Below are 18632 nucleotides of genomic sequence, written 5' to 3'. Positions count from 1 at the left end.
GAGTATTTTAAGGTTTATAGATTGGCCCCATTCACTTGCCTCATTGGATCCTAGATTTTTGCTTTTTTTAAAGGACAGGCCAGTCAAAATAAATGTATGTGGTAAATCAACATTATGCCAAAAATGCTGTCAAAGGAGCTTAACTTGTATTGAACCCGGAATATTCTTTAATATTCTCTTGAAGACAACTTTATTAAAAGGATTGTTCCCCAAAAATGACAATTCTGTATCTTACTCTTACATTGTAACAAGCGTGTATGACTTTTTTCTTCCATGGAAAACAAAGGGAGAGATTAGGCACAATGACAGCCACCATTCACTTTCATTGGACAAAAAATGCAATGAATGTAAATAGTGACCGAGGCTGTCCTAAAATCTCCCTTTGTGCTCTATGGAAGAAAGTGAAGTCATATAGGTTTGGATCAACATAAGGGCAAGTAAATTATTTACATTTTTGGGTGAAATATCTCTTTAAAGTGTCTGACTCACATTCTGTGGTTAATTAGAGTCTGGATTCAAAGTGCCATACTGACAACTAGAAGTTTAATTAATTTCCCATTTGAAAATGGCCTTTCCTGTGCAGGTGGTGTTCTACTCCCTAATTAGACAGATGTTTGCAGACAGCGCAGATGAGTAAGACCCAGTGGACTTTTGGAGAGATGCAGGTCTGTATAATGAACTTCAAGGAAACTGTGATGCCATTATACACATGTAACAGAGTGAACATTATGCAATATTAATGTAAATCTCAACACAAATGTTGCAGGATAAGTGTGAGGTATTGCCCTTAAGCAAAGCACTTAAAAGTATAGTTCACCCAAAAATGTAAATTCTGTCATTTACTTACCCTCATATTGTTCCAGACCTGAATGTTTCTCTTTCTTCCGTAGAACATAAAAGGAAATGTTAGGCAGAATGTTAGGGACTGACTGCCAATTCACTTTCATTGTATGGGGAAAAAAAAGAGCTGTGCCAAAATTCTTCAAAATGCCTCCTTTTGTGTTCCACGTCAAATGTGAAAACGTCAAATTAGTTTGGAACAACATGAGGGTATGTAAATGATAACCGGATGTTCATTTTTCTATGAGCTATCCCTTTGACCCCAGGTTGTTCCAGCACAGATCAATAGCAGGAGCATTTAATACTTGCGGTTATGGTGTAGTTTAAATCACTATCTCTAAAATATGAGCAACACAAATAGTAATGCTTGCTTGCTTGCTTGCATTAGTTCCCACAGCTGTACATAAACCATTACATAAATACGGAGTTCCCCTCATTCTTACAATTTTCTTTCATCTCCTAATGGTCCACAATGACGTCAATGATAAGCAAAGCCAAAAAAAATACATAATCAGGAAATCTTCCAAACAGCTGGGGAGATTCTCTACCATAAGGCTTGTGCTTGGTGCCGAGTGAGTCACTGAATGAAAAACCAGCCTATTTTACATTAAACAGAATAACCCACAGCTGGTTAAATACACTCAACACTATATGATTGTGTCACCATAGCAACAGGGGCAAATTACTTCTCTAAACAATACTAGAATGTTTTTCTCCTAACGAAAACCACAAAGCATGCCTGCTCAGCTGATTTATAATCACTAAAATACTCATAATACCACACTCAGATGGACAGAGTGAAATGACCCTGTTGTGTGTCAGTAGAACTCAGAGGACTTGGTGTTTTCAGAGCCAATGTCCTCAGAGAACCTCCGCACTGAAAACAATCTGGACTGAAGAGCTAAAAAACCAAAAAAAAAAATAATAATTTTATATATATATATATATATATATATATATATATATATATATATAGAGTGCATCTGGAAATTATTCACAGCGCTTCACTTTTTCCACATTTTGTTATGTTACAGCCTTATTCCTAAATGGATTCAATTCATTATTTTCCTCAATACTACAAACAATACCCCATAATGAAAACGTGAAAGAAGTTTGTTTGAAATCTTTGCAAATTTATTACAAATAAAAAATGAAAACAAATCACATGTACATAAGTATTCACAGCCTTTGCTCAATACTTTGTTGAAGCACCTTTGGCACCAATTCCAACCTCAACGTCTTTGTGTATGATGCTATGAGTTGTCCCTTTAGCCACTCCTTTGTTATCTTGGCTGTGTGCTTAGTGTCGTTGTCCTGTTGGAAGATTAACCTTCGCCCCAGTCTGAGGTCAAGAGGGCTCTGGAGCAGGTTTTCATCAAGGATGTCTCTGTACATTGCTGCATTGATCTTTCCCTCGATCCTGACTTGTCTCCAGGTTCCTGCCACTGAAAAACATCCCCACAGCATGATGCTGCCACCACCATGCTTCACTGTAGGGATGGGATTGGCCAGGTGATGAGCGATGCCTGGTTTCCTCCAGACATGACGCTTGCCATTCAGGCCAATCTTTGTTTCATCAGACCAGAGAATTTTGTTTCCCATGGTCTGAGACTCCTTCAGGTGCCTTTTGGCAAACACCAGACGGGCTGTCATGTGCCTTTTACTTAGGAGTGGCTTCCGTCTGGCCACTCTACCATACAGGCCTGATTAGTTGAGTGCTGCTGAGATGGTTGTTCTTCTGGAAGTTTCTCCTCTCTCAAAAGAGAAATGCTGGAGCTCTGTCAGAGTGACCACTGGGTTCTTGGTCACCTCCCTGACTAAGGCCCTTCTCCCCCCCATGGCTCAGTTTGGCCAGGCGGCCAGCTCTAGGAAGAGTCCAGGTGGTTCCAAACTTCTTCCATTTATGGATGATGGAGGCCACTGTGCTCATTGGGACCTTCGATGCAGCAGACATTTTTCTGTACCCTTCCCCAGATCTGTGCCTCGATATAATCCTGTCTCAGAAAGACTTTGAGGTTGTAATTGGTGTCAAAGGTGCTTCAACAAAGTATTGAGCAAAGGCTGTGAATACTTATGTACATGTGATTTGTTTTCGTTTTTTATTTGTAATAAATTTGCAAAGATTTCAAACAAACTTCTTTCACGTTGTCATTATGGGGTATTGTTTGTAGAATTTTGAGGAAAATAATGAATTTAATCAATTTTGGAATAAGGCTGTAACATAACAAAATGTGGAAAAAGTGAAGCGCTGTGAATAATTTCCTTATGCACTGTATATACATATATATTTATAATACCAGTTGCACATTACTTTAAACTGTTTACTTCATACTGTAATTCTCCTGTTATACTTGAATCCTTTGCACTGACTGGTCTACAATCTGAATCTTAAACATGCACTTTAACAAAGTTTATAATATATACACACACACACATACATAAATATATACACTGTATATAGCTATTTGCACTTCTGGTTAGATGCTTATGTATTTCATTGGCTCTGTACTGCACTCTGCACAATGACAATAAAGTTTAATCTAATCTAATCTAATCTAAAGAACTCTGTTGACTCATTGAAAACAATCTGCCACTTTAAAATAATATGCAAATAATGCAATCAAATTAAATTGAGCACTTGACGTGCTTTTTACAAATAAACAAAATTGACACAAAATGGCACTCACAATGATTTTTACTTTTGTAATGTGATGTATTTAAGAGTGAAAGATTAGAGATTTAAGAGTGAATTGATAAGTGGGCATTCCATACCAAAATGGAGCCACGGGTGGACATGAGTGTGCACTCGAATGTGGAGGACTTCTCACCTCCTGAAACGAGCCGACATCCACTTTTGAAGAGGCATTTTGACCAAGTTTCCCCCTTAAGAGCAACTTGATATATTCCAATGGTAATGCTTCCTTATTGAATCTATATTCGATATTTGCCATTACTGTATATACCACAGGTAGTTCCGGTCCTCGAATCTGATTGGATGAGAGAAGTTCCATGAGCACTGATGGTGTGACAGCATCAGCACTCGGACGCTTCACTGTTTGTGTATCACACCGCGTTCATAATGTTCTAAACTAAAGTGTATCTGTTAGTAGTTACTAGTTTTATTTTTGAAATTACATATGTTAGCAGGTGGTGGCAAAATATCATGTAATATGACCCAGTTGGTGACAAAGTGAATCTGTTTGTCATTGTTTACATAGAACTGCGCTCTGTGATTGCTTTTATTACTAATACATTACCAAAGCTAGGAAATAGCTTTAAAAGGCTTTAAACGGACAATTTAGGACATGCTGAGGACAATTTAGCTCATGCTGAGAGACACAACAGACTAATTTATTACAGAACGCAAGTGCTCACCTTTTATCAGAGTTTCCACATTGGATACAGACTGTTTAAAATGACGGAATTACCTACGCCACTCGGCCTGCGGCCGAATCGTAGGGCCATATTGCACTCTTGCTCGTGTGATATTGCTTAATTATGCATAGATTTAATTAATATCAATCAGAATTAAATTATTGGCAAACTCTTTGCAACATTTTTAAAAAGGTTGCCTCATCTGAAACAATAGCCTTAAATGAACCAATAGCCCATGTAGCCTAAGTGATGCCAGCCAAAAAAATAATAATCATTTCAGAGGTAGATCAAGTTCTTAATCAAATCAAGTGTGTTATAAAACGCAGGAGGCCCACCCAGTAAATGTAATATACAATATATTTTCCATGATCCATTACACCACTTTAGAACTTCAAAGAACATTTTGTTCCTTTGATAACTTTTTATTTTTCCATAATGTGGTAACATTTACTGGGATTGCCCAACATGTGCATAGTACCGTAATTTCCGGACTATTGAGCGCACCTGAATATATGCCGCACCCACTGATTTTTAAATAAAATATTATTTTGAACATAAATAAGCCGCACCTGTCTATAAGCCGCAGGTGCCTACCGGTACATTGAAACAAATGAACTTTACTCAGGCTTTAACGAAACACGGTGTGGCAGCGGGGGCGTGGTCAAGCGCCCATCCGGGAGAGAAAAGCGGTAAGGGCGCTTACACCTGAGCTAAATTATGTCTAACACCGGTGTCTAATTTCAGTAAGCATGGGGAGAGCAGCATAAAAAGGCAGCAGCCACAGAGCTGAGAGAGTGACACACGTCAGTCTAGTGTTGGTGCATAGAAGAATTGAGAAACTTTATAAAATTGATTGTAAACATTGCTGTGGCCATTAAAAGCCTTACCTGGAACGTCAAGTGCCCTGCTGAAAACTGTCACACTGGTGCCCGTGTGACAGTTTTCCCAAGAAGGACACGTGAAGCAGGGCACTTGAAATTAGACACCGGTGTTAGACATAATTTAGCGCAGGTGTAAGCGCCCTTGTCTTTTTGCGCTTGACCACGCCCCCGCTGCCACACACGGCTTGTAATAAAACATTTGCAGTAAACAGTAGCCTACCAAGTCATTGGTCACTATCTTCCTCGTCCTGTGCACTGATACCACTGAAGTGATCTCCTTCGGTGTCGGAGTATAGCCTCAGATTTAGTTGTCTATTTGCACTGAGTCAATTCCTCACGCTGCTGTTTCCAACGTCTTATCATCGACTCATTAAGACCAAGCTCCCGTGCAGCAGCTCTATTTCCTATTCCAACAGCCAGATCAATCGCCTTCAACTTGAAAGCAGCATCATATGCGTTTCTCCATGTCTTTGCCATGGTGAGGGTGACAAAATGACTACCGTAATCAGAATGATGGGAAGTTTGAGCGCGCTCGATTTAATCTAAACAGTAAACAATAAAAGTTGTTTTGACCTTAACCCGTTCGGCAATATCATTGGTCTAATGAAAGCTTCACGCCGCCAAAAAACTGAGCTCGTCACAGAATGATTTTTTTTATTATTTTTATAAAATTTGAAAGTGGGAAAAATCCATATATTAGCCGCGTCATTGTATAAGCCGCGAGGTTCAAGGCGTGGGAAAAAAGTTGCGGCTTATAGTCCGGAAATTACGGTATGAGTTTGTGATATTCCATTATATACAGTACAATCATGTAAAATGTGAGTTCTGTTGTTTTGATCTGCAAAAACAGAAGTGCAAAAATGTTTTAGAAGTACAAAATATTCAGTATGCTATGATATTTAGTTATTTTTCCATACATTTTTTTTTATCTTATTATCTTCTATTTATCTGTTAAATTATTAAATGTTGGCCAGTTTTTTTTGTAAAAATTGGTATTGTATAGGCCAAAGATTTTCATAAATGGCATTCCTAATTTTAATATAATATAACATTCCATTTTTTTTTTATTGGAAATAACATGCATTTGGCGAATCATGCTCAATAAGACCACGAATGTGTTTTAAGAAAGTAAATGGGATCAATTTTGATTTTACGTTGACTAAGTGTTAGGGCTTTATTTTCTCCTCAGCTTCCCATAATAAGTCTAAAGTCCTGCTTTGTTGCCTCTTCCTACCAACACAAAAGTGCCATAACCATTGGTAATAAATGGAAGATTTGACAATGTCAAGTAATACAAGGAATATTACTCTATCTCTGGCTGATATGATTATATGCAAATTTCTGGCACAGAGACCATAAACGAAAGACTGCACAGAAATAAACCAGATATACAACCAGAGTTGCTTTGAGGGAAATTTGTCATCATGGCAAACTTTGACAGTCCTTTCACTGCCAGACACATTAATGTTTAACTGTGGGAAGCCTTTGTATTGCTGAGCTCCAAAAGAGAGTGAATGACAAACTGTACAGCGGGGCATATAAAAAGTGGTTGTGATGTCTCTACCAAGAGGGAAGAAAGATTTTGAGAACAATTGATTTTGTACACAAATGGGTTTTTTCTCCTGCTGGGTACTAATTTTGTACTGTTTACAATGGGGCCTTTAAAAATTCAGTCAGTTTTAGACTGAGACACTTCATAATAGTGAGAATTTACCTTTTTAATTAAAGGGATAGTTCAACCAAAAATGAAAATTCTCTCATAATTTACTCACCCTCATGCCATCCCTGCTGTGTATGTATTTTTTCTTCTGCTGCAATTGTGTGCTTTTCGGACCATCAAATTCTGTCCACCATTTACTTGCAATGCATGGACCTTCAGAGCTGGGATTTTATTTTTATTTTTTCTAAAAAATCTTTGTGTTCAGCAGAAGAAGAAAGACATCTGGGATGGCATGAGGGTGAGTAAATGATGAGAGAATTTTCAATTTTGGGTAAACTATCCCTTTAAGGGACAATATTTGCCTGCTGGAGCTGATTTTCAGGTGCATTTTTTACTATTGGCGTGCATATTTTATTCGAACATAAAATACAGGTCAGTTAATTTACACATCAAAGAAATACACACACATACACCTACACACACTGTTGTAATGTGTGGCCTGAGGTGACTCAGCACAAGACAAACAGCTTTCAAATAAAGTGGAACTGTGCACACAGGATGTGATTAAACATTGCAGTAATTGACAGCAACTGAAAACAGAAATATAACTAAATCAGATGTTAATGGTTCTTCTATACAGTATTTTGCCAATGAGCTACAGTGGCTATTCTGTTCTGACTGGTTTCAGAACACAAAATCTGTCAATGCACTCAGTAACATTTTATTTGAGGCAGTACTGATTGTGTTAGGGTTTTACATATTGACAGAAACAAGAGCAGCCAACTTTATGCTGAAGTTTTTATAACAGCTATGCTTTTTGACACACCATGGTTACTGATTAAGGGTAAAATAATAATTTACTCACAACAGAATCTCTCAAGTAAAATGTCAACCATCTAGAATAATTTCCTCTTGAGCAAAAATGTAGCCTTTTTTATTCACATGTCTGAAAGGTTCAATCTTCCTTAGTATGACAGATTGTTTACATCCTGGTACTCCAAACAATGATCAGTTGTTTAGCATAGGATGGGACTACTAGGCTAAATTTCTGCTGTGTGTTTTGTATGACTAGGAATTAATTTGAGCAAGATCATTTTTAAAGCCAATTTACCTAATTTAAAAGGAGAGTTCACCCAAAAAAAATGTATTGATCTCATGCCACCCCAGATGTGTATGACTTCCTTTCTTCTGCTGAACACAAACAAAGGTTTTTAGAAAAATGTCTCAGCTCTGTATGTCCTCACAATGCAAATGAATGATGACCAAAACTCCAAGAGCTCCAAAAGGACAAAAAGTCAGCATAAAAGAAATCCATCAGACTCCAGTAGTTAAATCAATGTCTTCTAGAGCAATCCAGTTTGTTTTTTGTGAGAACAGACAAAAATGTAACTCCTTTTTAAATGTACATCTTGTCATTGTAGACTCTAGGCACGATCAGGATTTCAAGCTCGATTACACTTCCTAGCGGTTGCCACATGTGCAGAGTGGTAGGTGGCGGTATAGGAAGTTTAATCGACCTTGAAATCATGATCGCCAGGAGACTGCTGTCAAGATTTACAGTGAAAAATTAGTTATATTTTTGGTCTGTTCTCTTCAGAAGAAACCACTGGAGACATATGGATTACCATTATGCTGCCTTTATCTCCTTTATTTGAGCTTTTGGAGTTCTGGTCACCATTCACTTGCATTTTATGGATCTACACAGCTGAGATGTTCTTCTAAAAATCATCTTTTATATTCTCCAGAAGAAAGTCATACATATCTGACACGCCATTTTTTGGTGAACTAAGCCTTTAAGTAACTTTTATAATCCATTTCACAACAATCTAAATCATACAGGACACGCACTATAAATTCCCACTGAATTTGCTTTTATATGATGAGACCCACACAAAGGTTGAGTCAGACTTTGACTGAAATATGCAATTAAACACATTATAACTTAAAACAGGGGTCTGTAAAGGTTGAAAATCCCTGACTTTAATCGTAAGGAAATCATAATTTAATCCCACCGTTCTCAAAATGTGCACTATCACGTTGTATTTTTGGGGGTTACCTTTACCCTACTCATTACAAAGCGAAACACAACGGGGGGGGGGGGGAACACAACATTATTATTACTACCCTCCATGGTATAAGACAACAGTATACACCTCCATCCCTACACATTTCCCAGCCTCCTTACCGTGACGACTCTTCCGAGAATCCGCCGTCGAGCAGGCGGACTTTACAGAACAGAACCCCGTTCACAAACGGAACCGACGACAGCTCGTCCAACACAAAATCCACTCTGAACTTAAACTTCTTTTTCTTCATCATCTTGACTGTCGATTCCCACCAGTCTTGTACCGCACGAAAGTACCTCTGGTCATCCGCCGCAGAGGAGCATCACTTTTATTTACACATCTTTGATCAGTCTCTGTTGTTGGAGCTGATAGCCGTTAGCCACTACTGGAATCCCGCTTTGCTTATTATATAAGGCTTAGCTACAATAATATAGTCTAAAAGGCTTCCTGTGGTAGTAAACTACATTTTGACAGTCAAAATGGTACTGAAAATGGGTGGATATGCAGTCTTTCAATGATGCAATGTTTCACCCTACGGAGCTCTTGTGTTGCGTTGTACTGGGTAATGTTACGATGCGCGTTATCGTGTAGTAACAATCGGCTGCGCGTCTTAAAGGGCCAGCGGACACATAAAGAGAAAGTGAACCAGGAGTGAGGTTCTCTTACGAGAGGTTCTCTCGTATTGCGTAAGCTAGCTTACGCTACGGGAAAGATTCATCTTTTCTGAGATATTGAAGCCAAAAAATTATCCTTAATTTTTGTATCCATTGTCAACGCAGTGCGGCAGCTGCAGACCTTGAGCGGGCTAGCTAGCGAGCTCATAGGTTGCTCTGCGGCAACTGCTGCAGCCTATAGACGAGCTTGGGCGAACTCGCATCCAATGAGAGGCGTCCGGCGCTCACTGCAACAAAGCCCGCCAAAATGGGCGTGACTAGAGTGCATATAAGCGTAGTTCGTAGGCTGGAACCCTGATTTTCATCTCTTCAGCGAAGCTCTTCGCATCTCTGAACTGGAAGCCGCGTCGCCGTTCGAGGGGCATCAAGCAAGCGTGGACAGCGCTCGAAGAAGCCGGCCGTCTTCGCCACCTTCAGCCGTCCTGCGAGCTACGCCATCCGGCGACGTATCCTTTTAAAGCAAGCTAGTTCTTATGAACTTCACAAAAGAGTACGAGCGTCTTTTAAAAGATGCCTCGCTCCACTTGCGCCTCATGCCGCGCCCCTCTCAGCACCGGAGACCGCCACGTCATCTGCGCTCGCTGCCTGGGACTGGGGCATGCAGAGCTCGCCCTCGCTGAAGGCGGATGCGATCTCTGCGAGGAGCTTCCGATGTCGACCCTGCGGGCTCGACTCGAGCGCTCAGGACCGAAGCCGCCGCGCCGCCTTCCATTCAGCTGCTGCGGTAAAAGCGCCGCTCTCAAAGGCTGCCGGAACCAGTGGTAGAAGCGATTGCCTCGCAGGAGCCCTCCCTCGAGCATCGCCTTCACCCTCCCCGCCCACCCGGGACGCGCGAGTTGCCGCCGGCGGCTGCTCTGCTGCCATCTCGGACAAAGAAGCAGAGGATAAGGGCTGTTCCATCATGGCTCGGACAGCGAGGAGTGGTCAGGCTCACACGCCTCCTCCTCGGCCCAGGAATCCAGCAGGACCCGCGCCGGAGTCGAAGGGGAACTAACACGCCTCCTCACACAGGCCGTCGACCGCCTCGGGCTTGAGTGGTCACCGCCCCCTGAGCAGGCTCCCAACAGACTCCACGCCGCACCTTTGCCCGCCCTCCGCGAGATGGCGGTCTAAGCTGGTGCTCCCGTCTAAGGCCTGCAGAACTACTTCCGCCTGTGTTGGCCGCGCCTATACCGCCGCCGGCCAAGCCGCATCTGCTCTGCATTCCATGGCCGTCTTACAGACAGAGGCTGTTTCAGATCTGACTAGCCAACTTGGGAGAAGCTGAACGCACTACGCGCCGCTCTCTCTGTCCGGTCACTTCGGTTCCGCGGTGAGTGGCATTGTTGACCGTTTCTTGAAGCCCAAGCCATGAATCTCTTTCTGCCTCGTCGCGTTAGCTCCTCTGCAGGCCGCCCACGTGATCAGCCTCCTGCACAAGCCTCTTCACAGCGCCCAGCTCAACAAGCCAGACTTCTCAGCGTCGAAAGGGCGGCCGCCCTCGATCGCGCTCAGACAGCCGCCGCAGACCGCCGCCCCCTGCGGGCCTCGGCCTAAGATTGTACTGAAACCTGAGCAACCGAAGTCCTCCTAGCGTTGTTGAGAAAACGACGGCTCAGTCCCGCCACGGCCGGACCACCGTCAAAGCTTCAGCCCCTGTCAGTCCCCTTCTCTCAGGCTACTGCAGTGGTGGATTCAGCAGCCAACAAGCCGGTGATACTACCCGTTTGCTCTGCACTCAAACGCCGTTTTCACGGCGACCCAAAGAAATCTTGTAAAGAGTAAACATGCCTTATGTGTAGAAAATGTGCCCACAATCCAGTGTTCACCCCTACACACAAGCATTACACATCCCGTGTCCCTATCAGAGCACACTCACATAAGCGGTTACGACCCGCTCGAGTGTTAGGGTTAATAACGCGCCCACGAGCCCGTCGCGCGCTCCCTCCTCTGCCCGCTCTGTCACACGGCCAGCTGTATGTAAGTCCCGTACGCCCCTGTCAGTCCCCTTCTCTCAGGCTACTGCAGTGGTGGATTCAGCAGCCAACAAGCCGGTGATATTACCCGCTTGCCTGCACTCAAACGCCGTTTCCACGGCGACCCAAAATAAAGCCTTATGTGTAGAAAATGTGCCCACAATTCAGTGTTCACCCCTACACACAAGCATTACACGTCCCGTGTCCCTATCAGAGCACACTCACATAAAGCGGTTACGACCCGCTCGAGTGTTAGGGTTAATAAGCGCACCCACGAATCCGTCGCGGCGCCCATTCTCTGGCCGCTCTGTCACACGACCAGCCTTATGTGTAGAAAATGTGCCCACAATCTAGTGTTCACCTCTACACACAAGCATTACACGTTCCGTGTCCCCATCAGAGCACACTCAAAAGCGGTTACAAACCACTCGAGTGTTAGAGTCAATAAATGCGCTCACGAATACGTGCGCGCGCCCATTCTCTGCCCGCTCTGTCACACGGCCAGCAAACACTTCTCTGTATGTAAGTCCCGTGCCCGTGGCTATGCTTGCGCATCACTTAACAGACGTGACTCTTTCCCCATTCACCTCAATCGGGAAGTCACTCACAGAACAGCCTGTCCATGCTGTCTGCGAGCAGTCCAGCATAAGCACAGTAAACGTGCTCACACATTCTGTTCAGTGCGCTGTGTGCAGCAATCAGAGCGATTTGCCCATTCACCCTCTAACATTACGCTTCAAAGCGTGGGAAGATATTCCAGGGATATCCGAATGGGTGTTAAGCACAATAAAACAGGGCTATTTGCTACAGTTCGATCGCCGTCCTCCTTGCTTCAGAGCGCGGCTCGAAACTACTTTGAACACGGAAGCAGCGTGCATGCTTCGTTCAGAAATAGCAAACCTTCTGTGCAAAAGGGCCATAGAGAGAGTGCCGCCTCCCCTGAGCGAGTCGGGGTTTTACAGCCGTTATTTTCTTGTCCCCAAGAAAGACGGCGGCCTCAGACCAATATTAGATCTCAGGGTTTTGAACAAAGCGCTTGCAAAAGACCGTTCAAAATGCTTACAACCAGCAAACTCCTCGCGCATGATGCGCCAGGGGACTGGTTTATTTCTCTCGATCTGAAAAATGCATACTTTCAGATTCAGATAAATCCCCTTCACAGGCCATTCTTGAGATTCGCCTTCGACGGCCAGGTTTATCAATACACCGTCCTTCCGTTCGGCCTGTCCTTAGCACCCCGTACTTTCACGAAGTGCATGGACGCGGCGCTCGCACCCCTGCGGAGTCAGGGTTTGCGAATTCTGAACTATTTGGACGATTGGCTGATTTTGGCACAATCACATACGGAGCTTCTGTCTCACAGGACAGTTCTCCTCAGTCATCTGAACAGTTTGGGCCTTGCAGTCAATTGGACCAAGAGCTCACTACAGCCCAGTCAGGCAATTTCCTTCCTTGGAATAGAACTAGACTCAGTGGCAATGACGGCTCGCTTATCTACACAGCGCGCGCCGTGTGCAGCGACTAGACGCGTCATTTCAGATGAACAGCCTCACACCTCTGAAGAAATTTCAGAGAGTGCTAGGCTACATGGCCTCAGCCGCAGCAGTACTTCAGCTGGGTTTACTGCACATCGCCCGCTTCAGCATTGGCTAAACACCCAGCGTCTCGCCGGGCTTGGGCCACAGGCCGCCAGCCCATCAAGGTGACTCAGACCTGTATTTCAGCTCTGCAGCCCTGGACAGTGGCCGAATGGTATCAGCGGGGAGTGACAATGGGAGCTGTATCTCGCCGAAAAGTCATCTCGACAGACGCGTCCAACACGGGTTGGGGCGCGGTCTGCGAGGGCTCTCCGGTTTTCGGCCTATGGTCAGTTCAGGAAAAGCTCCTTCACATAAATTGTCTGGAAATGATAGCGGTCGAGTACGCGCTCGTGCGCTTTCTCCCGGTCATTCAGGGTCACCACGTCCTGGTCCGTTCGGACAACAGATCTGTGGTATCCTACCTAAACCGTCAGGGCGGTGTCAGATCCAGGAACCTCTTCCATCTGACGAAACGCATACTGAGTTGGTCCCAGTGCCACCTGCGCTCGCTGAGGGCGACGCACGTGCCAGGCCACCTGAACGACGGCCCGGACAGACTGTCCAGAGACAATATTCCCCCAGGGGAATGGTCCCTGCACGCTCAAACAGTCCAGACGTTATGGCACCTATTCGGCAGAGCGGAGATAGACCTCTTTGCGTCCAAAGAGAACTCTCACTGCCCAATATTTTTCTCGAAAAGCGAGGACGCGCTGGCCCAGGACTGGCCCAGACGCCCGCTTTACGCCTTCCCTCCCGTCACAGGTAATGCAGAGGATCAGGGAAACGCGTCACTCGGTGCTCCTCATAGCCCCACGTTGGGAGAATCAGACATGGTTCCCGGAGCTTACGCAGCTGTCACTGACAGCGCCGTGGCCCATCCCAGTGAGAGCAGATTTCCTCTCTCAAGCTCGCGGCACAATCTGGCATCCCCACCCAGAGCGCTGGGCGCTGCATGCGTGGGTGATCAACGACTACCCGTCGCTCTGCCAGAAGGAGTAATAAACACCATCATACACGCTAGAGCCCCTTCCACGAGAAGACTCTATGCGTCAAAATGGTCTGTGTTCTCAAAATGGTGCACCGACCGAGACCTGGACCCGCGGACATGTGGGGTGTCGTCGCTGCTCGTATTTCTACAAGAGCTGCTGGATAAGGGCAGATCCCCATCCACGCTCAAAGTGTATGTGGCGGCCGTTGCGGCGTTCGCTGAACCCCTGCACGGCCAGTCATGGGGTAAAAACGAGCTGGTCATCCGCTTCCTCAGGGGAGCTAGAAGGATGAACCCCCGCGCCCCACATCGGTTCCTATCTGGGATCTTTCTATAGTTCTCGAAACTATGAAAGCCCCCTTTCGAACCACTTCAATCCGTGGATTTGAAATACCTTTCACTCAAAACCGTTTTTCTGACTGCCCTGTCATCAGTCAAACGTGTGGGAGACCTTCACGCGCTGTCTGTCAGCGCTGCGTGTCTTGAGTTTGGACCAAGTGACTCCAAGGTCATTTTAAAGCCTAGACACGGCTATGTTCCCAAGGTGATCGGTACTCCTTTCAGAGCACAGGTCATTTCCCTATCGGCGCTGCCAGCACCCGATAGCGAACGCGACGGCAATCTCCTTTGCCCGGTCAGAGCACTGAGATTGTATACTGCGCGCTCCGCCGCTTTCAGACGCTCTGAGCAGCTTTTCGTTTCGTTCAGAGGGCGCACCAAAGGTCTCGCCGCTCGAAACAGACACTATCTAGATGGATAGTGGACGCTGTTGCTGCTGCATACGCGTCAAAAGACCTGCCATGCCCGTTGGGCATTAGGGCTCACTCCACTAGAGGCATGGCATCCTCGTCGGCATGGTCCAGCGGGATTTCCATTCACGACATATGTGTGGCAGCGGGATGGACTTCCCCTCCACCTTTGTCAGATTTTACAATATGGAAGTGCCCGCTCTGCAGGCAAAACTACTAGCGGTTTAATACGCTACAGCTCCCTGGTGAGCTGCACTGATGGGACACATTCCACACAGACCGGCACCGCCGCTCTGTCGCTCCCTTCCCACTATGTGCTTATGTATTACACAATCAATGACCCGCATTCTTGCCGGCCAAATATTATTTCCCCACTCATAAGGGCTCCCCGGTTCCCCCTTAATTCCCTGGGGCTCATACAGTGGATGCTTGGCGCGCACGGCGTTGACAATGGGTTCCCGTAGCGTAAGCTAGCTTACGCAATATGAGAGAACCTCTCGTAAGAGAACGTATCGGTTACCTAACGTAACCTCGGTTCTCTCTAGATGAGGGAACGAGTATTGCGTAGCCGGCCGTGCTCGCGCCACGAGCGACTTTTCGCTTCAGTCAATGAAAACCAGGGTTCCAGCCTACGAACTACGCTTATATGCACTCTAGTCACGCCCATTTTGGCGGGCTTTGTTGCAGTGAGCGCGGACGCCTCTCATTGGATGCGAGTTCGCCCAAGCTCGTCTATAGGCTGCAGCAGTTGCCGCAGAGCAACCTATGAGCTCGCTAGCTAGCCCGCTCAAGGTCTGCAGCTGCTGCACTGCGTTGACAATGGATACAAAAATTAAGGATAATTTTTTGGCTTCAATATCTCAGAAAAGATGAATCTTTCCCGTAGCGTAAGCTAGCTTACGCAATACTCGTTCCCTCATCTAGAGAGAACCGAGGTTACGTTAGGTAACCGATACGTTTTTTAGAAGGACACAGGATTAAGTTTATAACACTTTTATACTAAATTATTTATTTCAGGAAGCAGAACATATAGAACATATTTTTCATAGAACACAAAAGCAAAAACCTTACATTGTACCAAATATACAGGGCTCGAGTTGAGGGGCGATGCGAGGGGATGGCATCCCCCATGTTGCAAGAAATACCAAAAAGCATCCCCCTTGTAAAACCCCAATCCCCTTTAAATCAATTGTGTCATACATTATCTAGAACTAATCATGGAATTAAAATATTAAATTTTCTAAGTTTGGTAAATAACCAAATTTTGGGCCCGTGTACAGAACTATTGTAGGGCCCCTTAACAATTTGGGTTTGTGGTAGGGATTATATCCAATATAAACATTTTAGATGGATATTTAACATTGCTAATTCATAAGTAATTCACAACTTATTTACAAATGCAAATATTATTTAAATAAAGAAATACATTATTTAAAAATAAAAACTATAAAAACAAAGCCTACTAACAAAATAAAATATTAATGTTTAAATGTATGAGTTTTCTTGTTGGCAAAGTCACCATTACATTTCTGAAATGAGAAGAGTGCCAGTTTGTTCAGTCTATCCTGAGACATTTCTGCTCTCAAGTAATTTTAGATAGTCTAACTGATATCTGCACAGGGTCCAAAAATAACTTAAAATTAGGGCTGGGTATTGTTACAGATTTTCACATATTAGCTTCTGAAATATGTCAAACTCATTTTATTCCATCAATAAATGTCTTGAAACTGCATTTATAATTTTGCATACATATAGTTGTTACATGTTTATTGTTTACATGCATAGGTTGTTCTATTTACAATGATTTACACCAATACTCAGAACACATGCTAAATCGGTACTGTCTCTTTAAATGGATACTGACATCTCAGTGCAACTACAGTTGATTTTGTTCCTCACATATTATTTTAGTGGCTTAATCTGAGGAAAATGTCACATGTATCCCATGGAGTTCTGGAGAAAAATAAAATGTAGGCAATGGCATCATAGATCACAACATCTGATGGTACATTTTGCAATGAAGTAAAATATGCGTGAGTAGCAGCAGATGTTGAAAGTTTGAATTGAACTGTGCACGTCACTTTATTAAGCAAGAATCTGATTGTTGTTCACTGTTTCATAAAAAACATGATGCAGTTGCTAACAAAGTTACCCACCACCTGGTGAATATTTCCCTTTTATTTTCTCACCAAAAGCATTTTTTTCTCGCGCGTGGCGCCTGCAAAATGTATTAAATTTGGCTCATGTTTAAATGGATATCAAACTAATATTCACACAGTTGCTATAGAGGTATGACTCACTTTTATTCTGTAAAAAACTCAAAAATGATCTGCTACCTACTGCTCTTTCTAAGCTCCTTTTTCTTTTGAATGTCTGATTTTGGATTAATTTCTGTAGATACAGTTGAAGTCAGAAGTTTACATACACCTTAGCCAAATACATTTAAACTCAGTTTTTCACAATTCCTGACATTTAATTGTAGAAAACATTGCCTGTATTAGGTCAGTTAGGATCACTACTTTATTTTAAGAATGTGAAAGTCAGAATAATAGTAGAGAGAATAATTTATTTCATCTCAACTTTACATACACTTTATTAGTATTTGGTAGCATTGCCTTTAAATTGTTTAACTTGGGTCAAATGTTATGGGTAGCCTTCCACAAGCTTCTCACAATAAGTTGCTGGAATTTTGGCCCATTCCTCCAGACAGAACTGGTGTAACGGAGTCAGGTTTGTAGGCCTCCTTGCTCGCACACGTTTTTCAGTTCTATTGGATTGAGGTCAGGGCTTTGTGATGGCCACTCCAATATCTTGACTTTGTTGTCCTTAATTAATTTTGCTTAGGGTCATTGTCCATTTGGAAGACCCATTTGCGACCAAGCTTTAACTTCCTGGCTGATGTATTGAGATGTTGCTTCAATATATACACACTTTTAAAGATTTTCCCATCAGAAAACGGTAAAGAACTGGCAGCAGGGTTGCCAGCAAGTTACTGTTAAATTAACGATGTCTTGAAACGAACAGCTAGATACTGTTTTTACAGCTACAGTATACAACTGTAATTTAGCAGCATATAGCCATGAAATTACTGTTGTTGAAATTAACAGCTAAATTCACTGCTGCACTGCAGCATGAAGAAATTATATAGATTTAGGTTTATTTTGACATTGTTTTTGTTGCAGTCTAAGCTACTTGTATTTTAATGCTCAGCTTTTACTTTTTTAACGTAAAAATATGTTTGTTAATTGTCCCCATTGTTGCGTTTGGTATGCCAAGTGTTAATTTCTGCTTGTGTTTTGTTAACAACTCGAGCAATGCTGAAAATTCATCAATAACATCAAACACTCAATTTGCTAATATAATTTTGCTGAAATAACCTTTACTGCTTTTAATGTTTTTATGTGTAACGCATAACTATTGCCACATAGAGTACCATTTGCAAGGTATGATCAGACATTCAGTAAGACCTTAGATTTTGTCTTTCATGTTGCACAGTGCAACAATTTCTGTTTTCCTTAAACACAAATTGAATGGCTGGAAGAACATAATATAATAATAAAGAAGGTCCATGGTGCAAGCTCAAGCGAACACTAAACACCATAATGGTGACTTCAAACAAAACACAACTATTGATAACAAAACAGCAACACTAAATGAAACTAAGACTTCTATTAAGTCTGAATAAAACTTTTGTACATTTATTTATTTTTGTATCCCCGATGCATTGCCAAAGCATGCATACTTATTCAAGTGCAAAAGGCATATGGGTATTTCACCATTATAACTCACAATGAAGTAGTATACTCTAATTTTACAGTGTGTAGGTTGTTGTTCAATCCTGGTAACATTTTACATTGAATATGT

The 18632-nt window shown here is 43.2% G+C and overlaps 1 protein-coding gene across 2 annotated transcripts in view; it reads right to left on the bottom strand.

Annotated features, from left to right (window-relative positions):
* Nucleotides 1-9389, bottom strand: part of LOC127622171 (protein FAM102B-like) — a 37440-nt gene extending 28051 nt beyond the window's left edge. For both annotated transcript variants that reach the window (XM_052096148.1, XM_052096149.1), the window contains exon 1: nt 8942-9389. In XM_052096148.1, the coding sequence (XP_051952108.1) occupies nt 8942-9075 (134 nt within the window). In that variant the 5' untranslated portion in view covers nt 9076-9389. The remainder of the gene's footprint in view (nt 1-8941) is intronic.
* Nucleotides 9390-18632: the final 9243 nt, after the last annotated feature.

The sequence above is a fragment of the Xyrauchen texanus genome, chromosome 28 (assembly GCF_025860055.1).
Source record: "Xyrauchen texanus isolate HMW12.3.18 chromosome 28, RBS_HiC_50CHRs, whole genome shotgun sequence".
Taxonomy (NCBI): Eukaryota; Metazoa; Chordata; class Actinopteri; order Cypriniformes; family Catostomidae; genus Xyrauchen; species Xyrauchen texanus.
The sequence above is the reverse complement of the archived record's forward strand: the minus strand, read 5'-3'. Positions and strand labels throughout refer to the sequence as shown.